This window comes from Salvia miltiorrhiza, chromosome 7 (genome assembly GCF_028751815.1).
Source record: "Salvia miltiorrhiza cultivar Shanhuang (shh) chromosome 7, IMPLAD_Smil_shh, whole genome shotgun sequence".
In the NCBI taxonomy this organism is placed as follows: Eukaryota; Viridiplantae; Streptophyta; class Magnoliopsida; order Lamiales; family Lamiaceae; genus Salvia; species Salvia miltiorrhiza.
Genome location: NC_080393.1, coordinates 29,161,731 through 29,177,793, shown reverse-complemented (window position 1 = coordinate 29,177,793; position 16,063 = coordinate 29,161,731). Strand labels below are relative to the sequence as shown.

The window sequence follows — 16,063 nt, the reverse complement described above, 5'->3', positions numbered from 1 at the left end:
TGTACTTAGTGGGCATGCATTTTCTGAAACATTTCATATTTTCGTAAAGAGCAGTTTATCCAATTATACTTGACATGACTTAGAAGGTTTTAAATTGAAAGAACTTCTAAGCATGTTAAAACATTTCTTTCATTTGTGCGCACATGTCACACTCCCTTTCTGTTACTCGCTGTGATCCCGGACCTTTTAGCCACCGACGGATCCGTTTCACCCATTTACTTGAACTGAGGGCGTAACCCAGACAAGTTTACTTTGACCTCGGGACGCTACCCAGGCAGGCCCTTACATTACATGCTTCGGAACACATCCAACAAGCACCCTTATAACGCCTCTTAGTTAGTGCCCGAATGGAGATCAACCCACCGAGTCAGCTAACGGTGTACACAATTCTCAAATAACGTGTTAGGCTATAAGAGAACCTCAATTGATTCGTTGTGGCGAGCCTTAAACAGAGCAGAGTGCACATAAACATTTTATTGGATAAACAGTTTGCATTTCATTGAATAAATAATTTGCATTTCATCGAAACATTTAGAGCTTAATAACTCAATCATACTTTATACATTTGGAAAGTAAGCCCACCTGGATAGGCAAAGCCTGAAGATCATAATCACATAAACTCGTCTTGGGAAAGTAGCGCTAATCCCCTTGGTTCATAAAGCCTACAAGAAATTCTATTCTTAATAGGTCTCCTTGAATCTAATCTTAAGTCATGGTGTAGTGCTTAATATTCTATGATTCACTTAACCGGGTTTTCAAAATTTAATGAATAAATAATTGAAAACTAAAATTCTTGAGTTAAGGACACCAACAATATCCTTACTCGACTTCCTTAAATAATTGGAATTATAATTAAAACCAATTAAATCGTAAATACTCTTATTGCAAAATAAATGCAATTTCATGTCATGCTTAGCATATAATAAGAAATTTACTTAATATATGCACATAATAATAATTTAATATTATTATGAAAACTAGTATTTGAATAAATTAATTAAACTAATTAATAGTTCAATTAATTAAAATAGGGCAGCTCAATTAATTTAATTAATCAAGACAGCCCAAAGTTTTAAAATAAAACTGACCCAATGATATTTAAATAAGGGCCCAGTTGAATTAAACCATTCAGAATCGGCCCAACTGAAATTTAAAGCAAAACTCGGCCCACAACTCAAGCCCAACTCCCCAAGCCCAAACCTAGCCTTTTCCTCCTTTCTCCATTTCATCAGTCACGCAACACACACACATCAGTCACCTCATTCTCTCTCAACTCTCAACTGATTCTCCCCCTCGACTGCTCGTTCAATAACAATACAAGAGGTTTTAAAAAATGAAACCTTAAAGATTTGATCGGTTGTGTTGCTGGTTCTGCTTGACTGTTCTGCTCTTGAACTTTGTTTGGGGTGATGGAGCGAGGGGAGTGAGTGAAATAAGAGAAAGGAACTTGGTTGTTGTATAATTGAATTGGCAGAGGAGTAGGAGTTGATTGCTCCTGCAAAGCATAGTGTGTAGGGTGGCTGGTAGGGGTGTAGGTCATGGGTGTTGATTGGACAATTAAAATTCCTCAGGATAAAATCATCGGAACTGTAAATGTTTCAGGGTTTGCTAATTAAAAGCTCGTGAAAAATGCTTGAATGCTAAATTAAATAAATATGCAATGCATATAAATTAATAACTAAATTTACAAAAGCTTTTGTATATCATTTTTGTTGGAATTAAAATAAATTCTTTTTCTCAATTCGGCGTGAATCATCTTAAATCTAAGTTCAAAATTATTCTAAACTTAGCTCGAGGAAATGGGGTATTACACCTCTTTTCAACCGATCGAATCGAGAGTTTGAGTTGTAAGGAGTTCAGACCAGTGTTCTGTCTCCGAAGAGATCTTAATGCCCAGTGTGAGCTAAAAGTGAGAAATCCAACCAGGTGGTGTTGGTATTGAAGATAGGATCTTCAGTTGTCCAGGTTTGTTGTGCACCCGTAAGCACACACCCAGGTTTGCTGTGCTCCCGTAAGTACATGCCCAATGAAGTTGTCGGTCTGATCAACTGACCGTGGATGTAGGAAGTGTTTTCCGAACCACGTAAAAATCTATGTGTTGTTTACAACTTTCAGTATTTACCTTCTTACTTGTGTTCAAACCTTCTTAACTGAAAACTGATTAACTGCAAAAAGAAATTTAACTTCTGACAACGTGATTAATCTCACAGGCTATTTCAAAATAAAAGATTTTTCGCTGCGTGTGTTATTAGTCTAACTGATCTATCTCCGGATAGTCAGTAAGATTCATAACATCTCTCTGTTCAATAAACTTGATTGAAGCTTTACGTGTATCAGTTAAAGTTTCTGACTTAACTGATAACTCCTTACTGAAGAGTATTCAGTATCAGTCAACAACCTAAACTTGGCTAAAACTCTTTTAACTGAAAAGGTTGTAACAGTTTGTGTTTCAAGTTTCATTTTCAAAAATAGCCTATGAGTGTATTCCCCCCTCCCCCCAATACACTTATTCGAGACCATCCGGACCTAACAAACTAGAATTTGTATTTTATAAAATAATACAAATAATCTATTAATATATGAAAATACAATTTCTTTAGCAAATTTTTTCCGCCAATTCAATGTCATTTTTACAATTATAATATCAATTAAGGGCAATTGTTTTAGAAATCAAAGAAAGAGAAGAGAGAATAAAAACAAGATTGAACATCCAACATTTTCATGTAATGAGAGAGGAAAGACGATGTGAGAGGGAAAAAAAATTGAGGAAAGAGGAGAGAGAAAAACGATGAGAAAGATTTATTCTAATTTCTAAAAAATCATATGTTATTTATTTTAAATCAGTTTCATATTATTTTTATACTAAATTAAATATTTTATCATTATTTTTAATTTAATATGCATACTAATTTTTTTTATGAATAGAAAAATATGTGCAATATAAAATACTATCTTAAGTAGAATAAGATTATCTCTCAAAATAATGTTATTTTATCATTTATTTTTAAATTTGACAAATTTGATTCTTGAAAAAATATTTAATATGCATCTTATATGAAACATCATAACATAATATTTAATTTTGTGTAAGAATAAATTTGAAATTAATAAGTTAGGATCATTTAAAATTTCAAAATAAACTTTTCTCTTTCTTCTATCCTCTTTATTTTATTTTTATATTCATTTTATTTTATTTTTCATATTGTTTTTAAAAAGAATTAATAAAACATGTGTTATTTATGTCGACCTTAAATCTAACCATAACCAATATATATGTGTGTATAAATACATAATAAAACACATAATTTATTCATCAAACAAAACAAAAAATGTCTAAATTAAAATTTTCAATAAAATATTATGGTGCATGCATTATTATCAACAAATGTCTGGGTAGTATAAGGATATTCTTTTTGTTTTACTTGTTGAAAATAATGACCATATAAGAAAGATGTATCATAAATTTGCGATAGAATAAATTAAATATTTACCCAATATGAATTTCAAAATTTGAAGAAATTCACCAAGATTTATTAAGTTCGTAATATGTATAATTGTAACAATAAAATGATATAATTGTAACAATTTTTAAGTAAGATTTCACATAAATTAATACTTCATCCGTCCCACGAATCTTGGGTCATTTTTCTTTTTCGGCCGTCCCACGAATCTTGAGTCATTTCCTTTTTTGGCAAAAAAATTCTATTTTTTTCACTTTTTCACCTACCACACTTAACACTATTTTCTTAATTCCTGTGCCAAAAAGAATTGACTCAAAATTCGCGGGACGGAGGGAGTATATGTTTTATAAAGAGTATTTAAATTTTTGTATTTATATACTAAAAATGCCAATTCATTTGATTATCGTGCATCAGAAGCGATTATACTGTTATTAAATACTCCTCCGTCCTACCTATTTTGAGACACTTTCTTTTTTGGTGTTCCACCTATTTTGAGACATTGTTTTATTTGGCAAAATTTTTACCATTTATTCATCTTTTCCACTTTTTCAGCTACATACAAAACACTACTCCCTCCGTCCCACTATAAGTGGCCTATATTCCATTGTGGGACGTCCCACTATAAGTGACATGTTTCCACAAATGGAAAATTTTAACACTTAAAAAAGTGTAGGTCCTATCACTTTTAACTAATTTACACAATCTCTTTAATTTTCGTGCCGAAATGTTTTGAGCCACTTATAGTGGGATTAAGAATGACAATAATAAAAGGACGGGAGGTCAAGGGCAGATGAAAAACCCTAGCGGCAGCCTACCCTGATGAACATGACTGAGAAATCCCTGTCGGCGGCCGCCCTGCCGGTGACTTCACCGCCTGCACATGATAAGTCGAGACTTAACCTTCCGATCGTTTCAACCAACTTCACGCCAATTCCCACATCTGCGGTAACAAGTTCACAAAGCCCGTCTAGGGTTGTTGAGCAATCTAGGGTTTCTGAAATTCATTCGGCTCTCATGAATAGAGGAACTTCCTCTGCAGGGAAGGAGCAGTTAACCATCGACGAGTCGAGAAACCAAGAGGACATACCAGATAAAACTACAACTACAGTGGAACAAGTGGAGTCCTATGCCAATGTTACAAAGCCGGCGACTGTTAGGAAACCAGATGTGTTGGTACACAGGTGTGCCTTGATCACGCCGGAATTCAAAAACGGAATGATCTCTATCAAAATTCCGGAGGCCATGTACAAGGAAAGGGTGAAGCAATTTCAGCATGCTCTCATCGGTCGTCTGCTTTTGCACAAAGGTGAGCGGCCGAAATTGGCGGCGGAGGTGAAACAGGAACTGCAAAGGTTATGGCAACCGAAAGAAGATTGGCACTTGATTCCTATGAGCAAAGGATTCTACACGATTAGATTCTCGAATGTTGAAGACAAAAACATTGCTAAACGTTCTAACATTTGGAATTTGAGATCAGGATCGTTGAGGCTGCGTGAATGGGTGAGAAACTTTGACCATTACAAGGAGATCTCGTCATTATGTCAAGTTTGGATGCGTATCTACTATCTGCCTGTTGAATATTGGACCAAAGAAATTATTTCAAGCATTGCTCGTTCGGCGGGTATGCCTATCAAGGTGGATGGAGCTACTGCTCATGGAGAGGTCGGGCACTATGCGAGAGTGATGGTGGAAGTGGATCTGGCGCATCCTCTACCGGAATCGGCTTCAGTAGATTGCCATGATCACTCTATTTACGTGGAGTTTGGCTTCGAGCAACTGCCTGCTTTTTGCACTAGGTGTAAAATTACTGGTCACGCCTTGGATAAGTGCAAGAAACGTTCGGATAAGGAAGTTAATAGTGGCATGGAGGGAGGCGGGAAAAAAACGGATAAGGAAGTCCAAAAGGGCGCGGAGGTGAATAAAGCTGCAGAAGATGCTACTCGGGCTCCGAAAAATTTGGAGAAACCAAAGCCAGCTTGGAGGCCGAGGGAGAACATGAACCAGGAAACTGATGTTGGTAACAGATTCAATGCGTTGGCTCAAGCGCATATTGAGGATTTGTCGGGAATTGAGCGAATGGAACAATGCACTAGGAATTCGGCCGATGGTCCCAATACAAGAAAAGAACATGACTTGGCTGAGGAGGAGGATTCAGATGAAGATATTAATGAGCCATTACTAAGGGAAAATCCGGAGTCGCCCCCTCAAGAGCAGCTGAAGGGGGTGGAGGAGAGAAATCCGATTTTGGAGACGGAGTATTTGAGGGAGGATGAGCAACAACCTCACAGTAAGGAAGAGAGAGTTAAAGGTGATGCTCTACAGAGCATTGAGAGTGATATTCCTAGCAACCGTGGCCTAGAGATAACAAAGATGAATGAGCAGGCGCCCCCGGTGAAGAAAAGAGGCAGGCCCCCGGGACAAACGAATAAAGAGATAAGGAAGCAGCTGCCGGGAGCGGACAGCATTAAGGGAAGATTGCGCAAAGCTCATGAGGCTACGTCCGAACCAAATCCTGAAGCGGTGGAAAGCATTAAAGAGCAGTTGTACAAAGCTTGGGAAGCAGGAGGAAATCCGAGGGATTTTGTTATCGCCAATGATGGATCTTCAAGTGCTAAAGTGATGTCGAAAATTGGAGCCAGAAGCTGGGCGGAGGAAGTGGAAAGGGCTGATGCCCTAACCACGAGAAAATGAATTTCTTTATGAATTTCATGGTTTGGAACGTCCGCGGGCTCACGGACGAATCTAAACTTCTCTTAAAGGAGCACTGTCGCTCCTTCTCTCCTCTAATTTTGGGCATTGTTGAGCCTAAAGCTGCGTTTCACAAAACTTTTAACAGATACTGGAAGTCGCTCAATCTCATCCCTTGCTTTCAAAATACGAGATTGAACATGTGCTCTAATATTTGGATTTTTTCTCAACCTGACGTTTGCACTGATGTAATTTTTGCTTCGGATCAGGTTGTTATCTTGGATTGTGTGTGGAGAAGACGTGATTTCAGGATTGCTTTTGTGCATGGTGCGTCGACTCATGTGGCTAGACGAAGGTTGTGGAATGATATTCTCACTTTTTTTACCACGAAGTATGTGGTCTTGGGGGACTTCAACGCGGTTAAAGGGGCGCATGAGAGGAGCAGCAATTGTCGTCCTAATGCCGCTTCCTGTCGGGAATTCTACGCCTTTATTGATACTCTTGGGTGTATTGAGTCACCTACTGTTGGTTTGAAGTACACGTGGTCGGGGCGCAGATTCATGCCGTCGCATGTGGAGTCGACGCTTGACAGAGTCTTTTTTTCGGAAAGTTTCGCTGAAAAGTGGCATACTATCTTTACTCAGGTGCTGCCCAGAGCCACCTCCGATCACTCGCCGGTTCTTCTCATTTGTCATTCGGCCCCCCAGTCTAGGCGTCGGTTTTTCAGGTTCTTGGACATGTGGACCTTGCATCCGGATTTCCTGGATATGGTTAAGCAGTCTTGGGCGGTAGATTTGGATTACACTTGCCCTATTTTTACGGTCATGGCCAAGCTGAAGAGATTGAAAAAAGAGCTCCGTTTTTGGAACAAGAGCACTTTTGGGCACGTGGATAAGCTTATTATGGAAAGACAGCAAGAACTGCTGGAGATCCAAGAGAGTATTGCTACTGAGGGGTACACGGAGGATTTATTTGACAAGGAGGTGAAAGCTCAAGCCAACATCAACACGACCCTCTCACGTCAAAGTATGCTGCTTCAGCAGAAGAGCAGAGTGAAGTGGTTACATGATGGTGATCGTAATACCAATTTCTTTCACAACATGCTCAGGTATAAAAGGAAGCCCCATTTTATTTCGCAGATGTTGATTGATGGAGCGGCTTGCGTTGATCAAGCCACGATTAGCAGACATATCGTGGGATTTTTCTCGTCGCTTTTCACCGAAGACAGGCAAGCGCAGGCTTCGATTGCGGATGTGGAAGCGGTCTTGGATCATATCATCACGGATCAGGACAATGAGATTCTGTCTAGAATTCCGAATGAAGAGGAGATTACGTCTGCAGTTTTTATGATGGACTCTCACAGTTCTCCCGGCCCTGATGGCTTTTCTGGTAAATTCTTTCAAGCGTGCTGGGATATTATTAAGGTGGACGTCTGGAAAGCTGTTACTACCTTCTTCTCTCGTTCCTATCTTCCGAATGGTTTTAACTCCAATACTCTTATTCTCATTCCGAAGAAAGACACGGTGTCTACTGTGGCGGATCTGAGGCCTATTGTGCTCTCAAATTTTATTTTCAAAATTATTTCAAAAGTCTTAGCTGTGAGACTTAATTCGGTGGCGGAGCACGCTGTTTCGAGGAATCAATTTGGCTTCATCAGTGGGAGATCGATTCATGATTGTATCATGCTGGGCTCTGAGGGAATTAATTGCTTAAACCGTTCTTGCGGTGGGCAGAATATGGCGTGTAAAGTGGATATTACCAAGGCTTTTGATACGTTGCGTTGGGATTTTTTAATCAATGTGCTTAAAGTTTGCGGGTATTGCCAGCGCTTCATTGGGTGGATTGAGATCATTCTTCAATCGGCTCGTCTTTCCATTCTGTACAACGGTGAGCTTTGTGGTTACTTTGGGTGCTCGAGAGGGGTCAGGCAAGGTGATCCTCTTTCGCCTATCCTTTTTGGTATTGCTGAGGATGCCCTCAGCGCGCTTTTTCATAACTGTCAGAGTTCTGGTCATTTAGTTCCTATGCAGTTTAGCAGGGGTGTTCCTTTCCCGACACATCTGTTTTACGCGGATGACATTTTAATTTTTTGCAAGGCTACTAAGATGAATGCAAAGACTCTTCGAAAAATTTTGGATTTCTATGGCCACATGTCGGGTCAGATTTTCAGCCCAACAAAATCACACATCTACTTCTCGGAAAAAGTGGTGACGAATACTAAGAGGCAGGTGTCGCGCCATCTGCCCATTGCTACGGGTTCCCTGCCTTTTGTGTATTTGGGGGTTCCGATATTTCGGGGTAAGCCGAAAGCGTCTCATTTACGCGCTATCCATGATCGTATTCTTAATAAGTTTGGTAACTGGAAAGGGATTCAGCTGTCTATGGCGGGTAGATTGTGTTTAATCAATTCGGTGATTAGCAGCTCTCTTACTCATTCTATGCTGGTGTACCGTTGGCCTCGTGATCTTTTGAAAAGCCTTGACTCCAGCTGCAGAAATTTCCTTTGGAATGGGGATATTCGTAAAAAATCAACGTGCTCGGTGAGCTGGGACCGTGTTTGTTCTCTTAAGTCAGAAGGTGGTCTTGGTGTTAGATCGTTCAAAACTATGAATAAGTGTTTTCTTATGAAAATGGCTTGGAAGGTGATTGAGGGGAACATCTTCGGTTATGATATCTTGAAGCAACGTTACTTGACTCCCCACTGTCTGATAAGAAACGTGACTTCGTCTTCTGTTTGGCTTGGGCTTCGCGATCAGATCGGAGAGCTCGTCGCCGACTCTTACAGTTATATTGGCAATGGAATGGAGACGCTCTTTTGGAGGGATGATTGGTTGGGGTATCGGTTAATGGATAAATGCGGGGTGCCATTCTTCATGAGAGATTCTCTTGATCATACTGTAGCGGATTACTTCTTTGATGGGATTTGGCACTTCACTCAGGAATTTATCAACACTTTCCCGCATATTGTGTGTGATATTCTGATGGTTCCGATTGGTGATTCTGATACGAGATTCTGGAAGCCGTCTCTGCAAGGGAAGGTCACGTCTGCATTAGCGTTTGCTCATCATGGGCAGAAGTTTCCGAAGGTCTCCTGGGGTTCTTGGATTTGGGAGACTTTCATCTCGGTTCGACGTTCGCTGGTTTGTTGGCGCCTTCTTCATGATAGAATGCCTACTTATGATCGTCTCATAAAACAGGGGCTGGTTTCGCCCAACTGGTGCCCGATTTGCAGGGGAAATGAGGAGACGGTGGATCACACTTTTTGGAACTGCGTGCAGGTTCGACAAGTGTGGGTGGTTTTTCTGACTTGGTTTAATTTCCCGCAAGCTCTTTATGAATTAGATATCAAAAGTTTTCTGGTAGCTGCGTGGAATAGAACGTCTAGTTCGCAAGTGCAGAAGTTCTGGAAGGCTGGAATTATTACGATTATTTGGGCAGTTTGGACGCAGCGTAACAGCTGTATCTTCGAGAATAAACAATTTTCTTCTAGACAGGTTCTTCACTTGGCTAAAGTGGCCTTCGTCGAGATGGAGCAGAACTTCAAGCATTTGGGACATATGAATAACGATTGGTCGGACTATGTGATTCTTCGCACGATTGGCGTGAAGGGTAGAGCTGCGCCTCCTTTGAATCTTATCTCGGTTAGCTGGTGGCCCCCATCTCCTTCGTGGATGAAGGTAAACACCGACGGTTCTACTTTGGGGGCGCCGGGAGCGATTGGCACTGGAGGTGTCTTCAGAGATAATTGGGGTTGGGTTAGAGGCTGTTTTCACTACAAGCATGGCGCTGGTTACGCGTTTGAGGCTGAGTTAATGGCGGTGATCACTGCCATTAGAATTGCTCATGCTAGGGGTTGGTTTCGTCTCTGGATGGAAGCTGATTCGACTTACGTTGTGAGTCTTCTTCAAGAAAGATCCAAAAAGGTGCCTTGGCGTTTTCTTGCTATTTGGGAGAATACTTTGAAGCTGCTGGAGAACTTTCAGCTACATGCAACGCATATTTTTCGAGAAGGCAATAAAGTGGCGGACATCATGGCGAATCCGGTCCGCACTGAAGGATGGTGGCCTCACGAAATTGAAGAGATTAAGCAGGCGGCACGCTTGGACATGTGCTCTCATTCGCATGTTCGCGTTAAATGATTTTATCCGACATCCTTGTTCGCTCGGAGCTTGGTTCCTTTGGTGGTGTTTTTTGCGGAGTCCTTCTGGGACGAGCAGTTTTCTGGTGCCTTGTGGGCGCAGGGATGGGCTCCGGGGTTGGTTGTGGTGGCTGGCTGGATCGGGCGGGCTTTGGTTAAGCAGTCTGCGTGGTTTGGTACTGCGCAGGGAGGTTGAGGGAGGTTGGAGCTGGCGTTTCGCAGCGGCTGCTGGACGTCGTCTCTCGGCTGGATCGTTTGGTGCACTGCTCGTCGAGTTCGTGGTGTCTGTTCGCTTGGGGGTTTGCTCTCTGTTCTGGTTTGCTCGTTTCCTTTCTTCGGGTTTGGTTGTGCGCACTTTGTTAGTTTCTGGCGACGGATTCTCACCGGCCGAAACTTTCAGTCTTTCGGGTTCCCTCGATGGGATCTTTCGGCGACGGCGTATAACCGGCCGTGCGATCCCTTTTGGTGGACCCTTTCTTTCGTGTTGGGAGCTCTCGGCGACGGCGTCTCACTGGCCGTGCTGCTCTTGGTTTGTGTTTGTGACTACGGCGACGGCGTATAACCGGCCGGGTCACTTGGTTTTTGTTGTTGTTTTGGTTTTATTTTTTGGGCTCTTGGCGACGGCGTCTCACCGGCCTTGTTGCCCTTCTTTCGGTTGTTGGGGGGAGAGCCGGGATTGTTTGGGGACGATGGTTCGGCCGGAGTTCCGGAAACTCTCCCTTCCGCTCTCTCCTCTTTCGGTTTTTTCCTGTAGACGGGTACTCTTTTTCCTTTCTGCGGTTTTTCCCATTGGGTTTTCCGTGGAAAGGTTTTAATGAGGCTCGGCCCTTAGTCTGCTTTTCTTGTGCTTTCAAGGGTTCTTTTAGGTTTTTTCTTTTTCTCTTTCTTAATAAAATCGCAATTTAATAATAGTGGGATTAAGAGTGTACTTTTTTAATTTTTGTGCTTAAAAAAGGTCTCAAAATAGATGGGACGAAAGAAATTTATATGCAAGTAAGAGTTATGAGAATAAAGAAAAAGAATACCCAAAAACGAGTTGGAGATTAAAAATCATGAAAAAGTTCTTATTTTTAAATTTTTTTATTACTTTCTATATTTAAATACAAAAATTTAATATTTTGAAATCAAATTATTTTTCAATACAAAATTCGTACCAAAACAGAGGGGCCCCATATGTCAAAAGGAGTCAACTCAAAACCTTAAACAAGCGGGCTCCACCCGGATCCGGGAAGTGGGGCCCGGCCGCCAGCTAATCCTGAAACGTGCTTCATGAAACTCCAAACAGAGCTTTACCAAAGGCTGAAACGCCCACCCAATTCTCTGCCAGTGTGAATGGGAGCCAAATATGGCCTGGAACCGCTTTGGGATTCTCCTCCCTTTTATATGCAATTTGCCATTTCTTCAAACCCTTTTAATATGCTGCACTAAATGCTCCCTCGCGCTCACGCATTCCCTTTTATTTTTTCTTTTTTTATCTATTCATTATTGTCTAGCCCGCTTTCTCTCCATCTCTTAAAAGGGTATTTCTAGAATCGTGGGTTCTTGTTTTTGGGGGGTTTGAGTTTTTTTTCAGTTTTCTCTCTGTAGGGTTGGAGTTGTAAGAGGTAAAACCCTTTTGTCATGGGATTTTTTTTTCGGCGTGTGTGTGCCGTTTGCTGACATGTATGTGCTGTGTAAAAGATTAGATTGTTTTTCCTCGTGATTGACGCCTAGTTCTTTCTTTTTTATGCATTTTAAAATGAATGTTTTTCCCTCGTGTTGTTTTGGTGCCTGTTCTTGAATTAGAATAACTTGATTTTTTTATGCTAGTAAGGATTGAAGTAGAGTTTGTGTAAGTTTTGTTGGTTAGCCTCGAAGATTATGGTGTTTTCTTTGCGTGATGCTGATGCATGATCTTTTGGTATCAAATCGGATTATTTTCTTCCTCAATTGCTATAACCCTTTACGATTGTTTTAACTGATGGATTATTTCTGGTTTTAGCATATCATTATGCAAGACTTGATTCTTAAGCTAAAGTACATTAAAAAAAAAATTGTATGCTTTTGTGTCTTGTTCTGCATAAATTTTCCTGTTCATTTTATTTGTGCAACAGTAATTTCAACTATGTCAATCATAGATCCAATGAATAACTTGTTCTTACAATAAACAATTTTCATTCTCTTTTGTTGTGTCTAACAATAGGTGAAAAACTCAAATTCTTAGTTTTAGTGCTCATTTATCTGCTTGTTATTTGAAATTTTGTTTCTATTGCTCGTCATATTTCAAGTGAAATATGTCGACTATGCCTATATCCAATATGGCCTTCCTTTGAAATTGGTCAATGATGCATTTTTTATATCAGCTGTAGATAAGTGTATTGCAATGGTCCATTTGTTTGCTTATGCATTTTCTCTTTAATTCTCGTTTCTTTATGGATTCAATGGAGGTTCATTTTTTTTCTGATCCTAATGTTGTTGTGGCGTGTTATGCGGCCTACTAGGCTACTAGTTTTATTTGCATATAGATTCAAAATTCTATGAATTTACTTTGCCTTCTCTTTAACTGCAAAAAAGGCTTCCGGGAAATCCGCTATAAGTTTCATTGAGTTAGACTTTGTTTACATAATCCTACATACGTTTGTCTTATATGTGTGTGTGTGTGTAATGCCGGCACATTCTGTTATGCACTTAATCTCTTTAGTAATTAATTCACTCAATACCCTCGTGTCACATTTTGTATTCCTTTTCCTCGTATTAAACGAATCATAGTTCCTAAAGAATCTGTTGGCTTTTTCGGTAAATGTTTGTGCAGTTATGGAAGAAAAACAACATCCCAGTCCTGCAGACGTGGCAGATGCCTTTGTGAAGCAATTTTATGTGATACTCAATCAATGTCCTGAAAATCTCCATAAGTTTTACCAAGAGGCAAGCCTGCAAGGCTGGGCCGGGGCTGATGGTGTTGTTACGCCTGTGACAACCTTAAGTGTAAGTAGTGTCTTATCACTCGCTGCCAAGCGCAAAGTATGCATCTTCATGATTGTCTTTTGAACTGTGCATTAGAAAAACCGGCACTGGTGATTTTGTTCCTTCAAAATGATTAGCTTTTGTGTTAATGCATCTCTAACTTTCAATTCACTCATCAGATTTTATTAACGTGCTTTGGATGATCTTCGTGTAGGGAATAAGTGAAAAGGTCATGTCTTCTGATTACAAATATTGCTCTGTTGAGGTCAAAACTACAGATGCACAAGAATCTATGGAGGGAGGGATCATTGTTGCTGTAACTGGTTGCTTGACCGGAAAGGATAATCTGAAAAGGAATTTTAGTCAGACATTTTTCTTGGCAAAACAGGAAAAAGGATTCTTCGTCTTGAATGATATTCTTCGGTTTTTTTATGTAAGCGAGTCAACAACTAAGGCTGCTCCGACTCAGAATTCTGGTAGAATCATACCCCCTAGTGTAGCACATTTATATTCTAACTTGATTTGCTGATTTGTTACTAAGATTCATTTATTCTTGTGTATTATGTGTAAATAATATCGACCCTTGCCTTTCCCTATGCAGCTCCACGCGACAGTTGTGATGGCCCTACAACCTTAAACTTCAAAGCAGCAATTCAAAATGGAAAAGTTGAGGAAGCATCAGATCTCTCCATCTCAGTGCACAATCTTGCGAATGGTGCTGCTGGTGCGACGCCCTCCAGTATTCTTTCGGGTGAAAACAAATCTGCTTCACCGGTAAAATGTGCAAAATCACAGTCAGTTGATGCACCTGATACAAATGGAAAAGTGAGCTCAGCTGTCAAACCAGATAAAAATGAGAAAATCCCCTCAGTTGTCACACCTGCTTTAAATGTAGCCCCAAAAATCACCTATGCTTCTGTGGTATGTTAGATGATGTTATTATTATTCCGGTTCCTATTCTATAATGAAACTTATATAGTAAATAATATTCAGAAAACCTTATATAATAAAGAATGTATCTGAATTTTGTGAAAGCTTGCGAAAGAAACTCCTGCAATTTCTCCAAGGGTAGCAGCGGTTGCTGTGAGTGTTAGCAAACAAGCAGTGGCGTTGCCAACAACTAAACCATCTTCCCCTCGTGGTGACATTTCACCGAAGGTATCAGCAACTCTTAGTGGCGGTGTGTCTTCCTCAAGTAAAGTTGCATCTAAGTCTTCAAGAGGCGGCCAAGGCATACCTAGTACTACTAGTGCCTATGCAGAAGGTAAGTTTCTGTACTAGGCCAACTGGTTCCATAGCTACCAAAAACAAAGGTGAGGCACTGAGGCTTTTGATCTTTCTGATGATCATTGCAGCTAAAGGAATATATATTGGCGGATTACCTTACGACATTACTAAACAAGGAATTATTGATGTTGTTAAACAATTTGGGCAAGTTAAAAGATTTTCAGACACTGTTCAGATCAGAAGACACGAGGCGAGCATGAAATTCGGTTCTATTCAAGTATTTCTCGCATCATCATTGTTCCACTCAAAGTTTCCATGACTCGATTCTGCATCTTTTCAGGATGGTTTCTGCTGTGGATTCGTGGAATTTGAATCTGCAGATTCTGCACGTCGTGCAGTGGAGGTAAATACTCATTTTCTGACTTTCTTCAATTTCTAACAACATTTTCCTCCCAAGAACTTCAGCATATCAACAACTTCAATACTGTGTTTCATTTCTTTGCAGGCGCATCATGTGATGTTTGGAGACAAGGAAGCTTATATCATGTACAAGAAACCTTATAATCGAGGTAAAAGGACGAATATCTTTCATGTTTGTCACCACTATATATGCATATATCTAAGCTACACACCATCTCACCACAGTATTTGCAGTAGTTCATTTTGGTCAAAGTTGGTAATAACTTGCATATTACTTTGGTTCATGTATAATACTTAAAACTACTGGTGTAGCATCAAATGATTTCTCTCAGAATTCCAACTTTGCCTACTGCTCACAATAAAGCTATGATATTCCATTTGTGACAGTTTTGAATCATTTTTCCTGTACACAGTACATAGGCACAATATAGCTGTATGCTTGATGCTGGCTTTTTTGCAGGCAACGGTAGAGCGAGGTCGCCAACGAAGCGTGGGCCCCGCAACGGCAACTCCGATGTAACAGATAACGGAGATTGGACTAACTACAGTCAGCGGCCAAGGCAGGCCAGTCGAGATCGCCTTCAGTAATCTGCATTGATCACTGTGCCATTGAATATCATGCTTATAGAGCCACATTCATTGCCTATGATGCAACACATCATTAAACTACATATTTTTAAAAAACTATATTTTTGCAATAAGTTGGCAATTTTTGCTTGCATTTTTCTCTCCCATTTTTGTCGATAGAGACATGAAAAGCCGCAGTGGACCAAATGACTGAAAATTCGGTATTACCGCATTTATCGTACCCAAAAAATATCAAAATTTCAATATACCGTAAATTTCAGTAGAAAAAACTTTGGGATGACAATATATCACCTCTATATATTTATACCGCAATATATATTGAAAAAACTATCATACCAACTAGTACGTGCCCACTCGTGCGATGCACGACCATCATTGAAATTAAACTATAATTTAAACAAATATTAAACATAGTATATATATATATATATATATATATATAGGGGAGGGCTATTCAGAAAACAGTCTTTAGTCTATAAAATAAGACCGAATCCAGACCTTAGATGATCATTTTTAAACGGCTACGATTAAAAGTCAACTCAGTATTTAGTTCATGTATTCCTACGTTAAATGCAGACATAAATATGTTTCCAGGGTA

The 16,063-nt window shown here is 40.0% G+C and overlaps 1 protein-coding gene across 2 annotated transcripts; it reads left to right on the top strand.

The window, feature by feature from the left end:
* The first annotated feature begins 11,576 nt into the window (after positions 1 to 11,576).
* Positions 11,577 to 15,598, top strand: LOC130995866 (nuclear transport factor 2-like). Of its 2 annotated transcripts, none has more exons than XM_057921329.1 (9): positions 11,577 to 11,891; positions 13,079 to 13,251; positions 13,445 to 13,706; positions 13,832 to 14,151; positions 14,266 to 14,494; positions 14,586 to 14,707; positions 14,798 to 14,860; positions 14,963 to 15,026; positions 15,338 to 15,598. In XM_057921329.1, the coding sequence occupies exons 2-9, from the start codon at positions 13,081 to 13,083 to the stop codon at positions 15,463 to 15,465; spliced, it is 1,359 nt and encodes a 452-aa protein (XP_057777312.1). In that variant the 5' UTR covers positions 11,577 to 11,891; positions 13,079 to 13,080; the 3' UTR covers positions 15,466 to 15,598. The 2 variants fall into 2 exon arrangements, with proteins under 2 accessions (XP_057777312.1, XP_057777311.1); XM_057921328.1 differs by having other exon boundaries at positions 14,963 to 15,030; positions 15,339 to 15,598.
* The last annotated feature ends 465 nt before the right edge of the window (positions 15,599 to 16,063 follow it).

Coding starts and splice junctions, on each gene's coding strand:
- LOC130995866 (XM_057921328.1), top strand. CDS start 13,081: ATGGAAGAAAAACAACATCCCAGTCCTGCAGACGTGGCAGATGCCTTT. Junction 13,252..13,444: donor CGCCTGTGACAACCTTAAGT/GTAAGTAGTGTC, acceptor ATCTTCGTGTAG/GGAATAAGTGAAAAGGTCAT. Junction 14,861..14,962: donor CTGCACGTCGTGCAGTGGAG/GTAAATACTCAT, acceptor ATTTCTTTGCAG/GCGCATCATGTGATGTTTGG.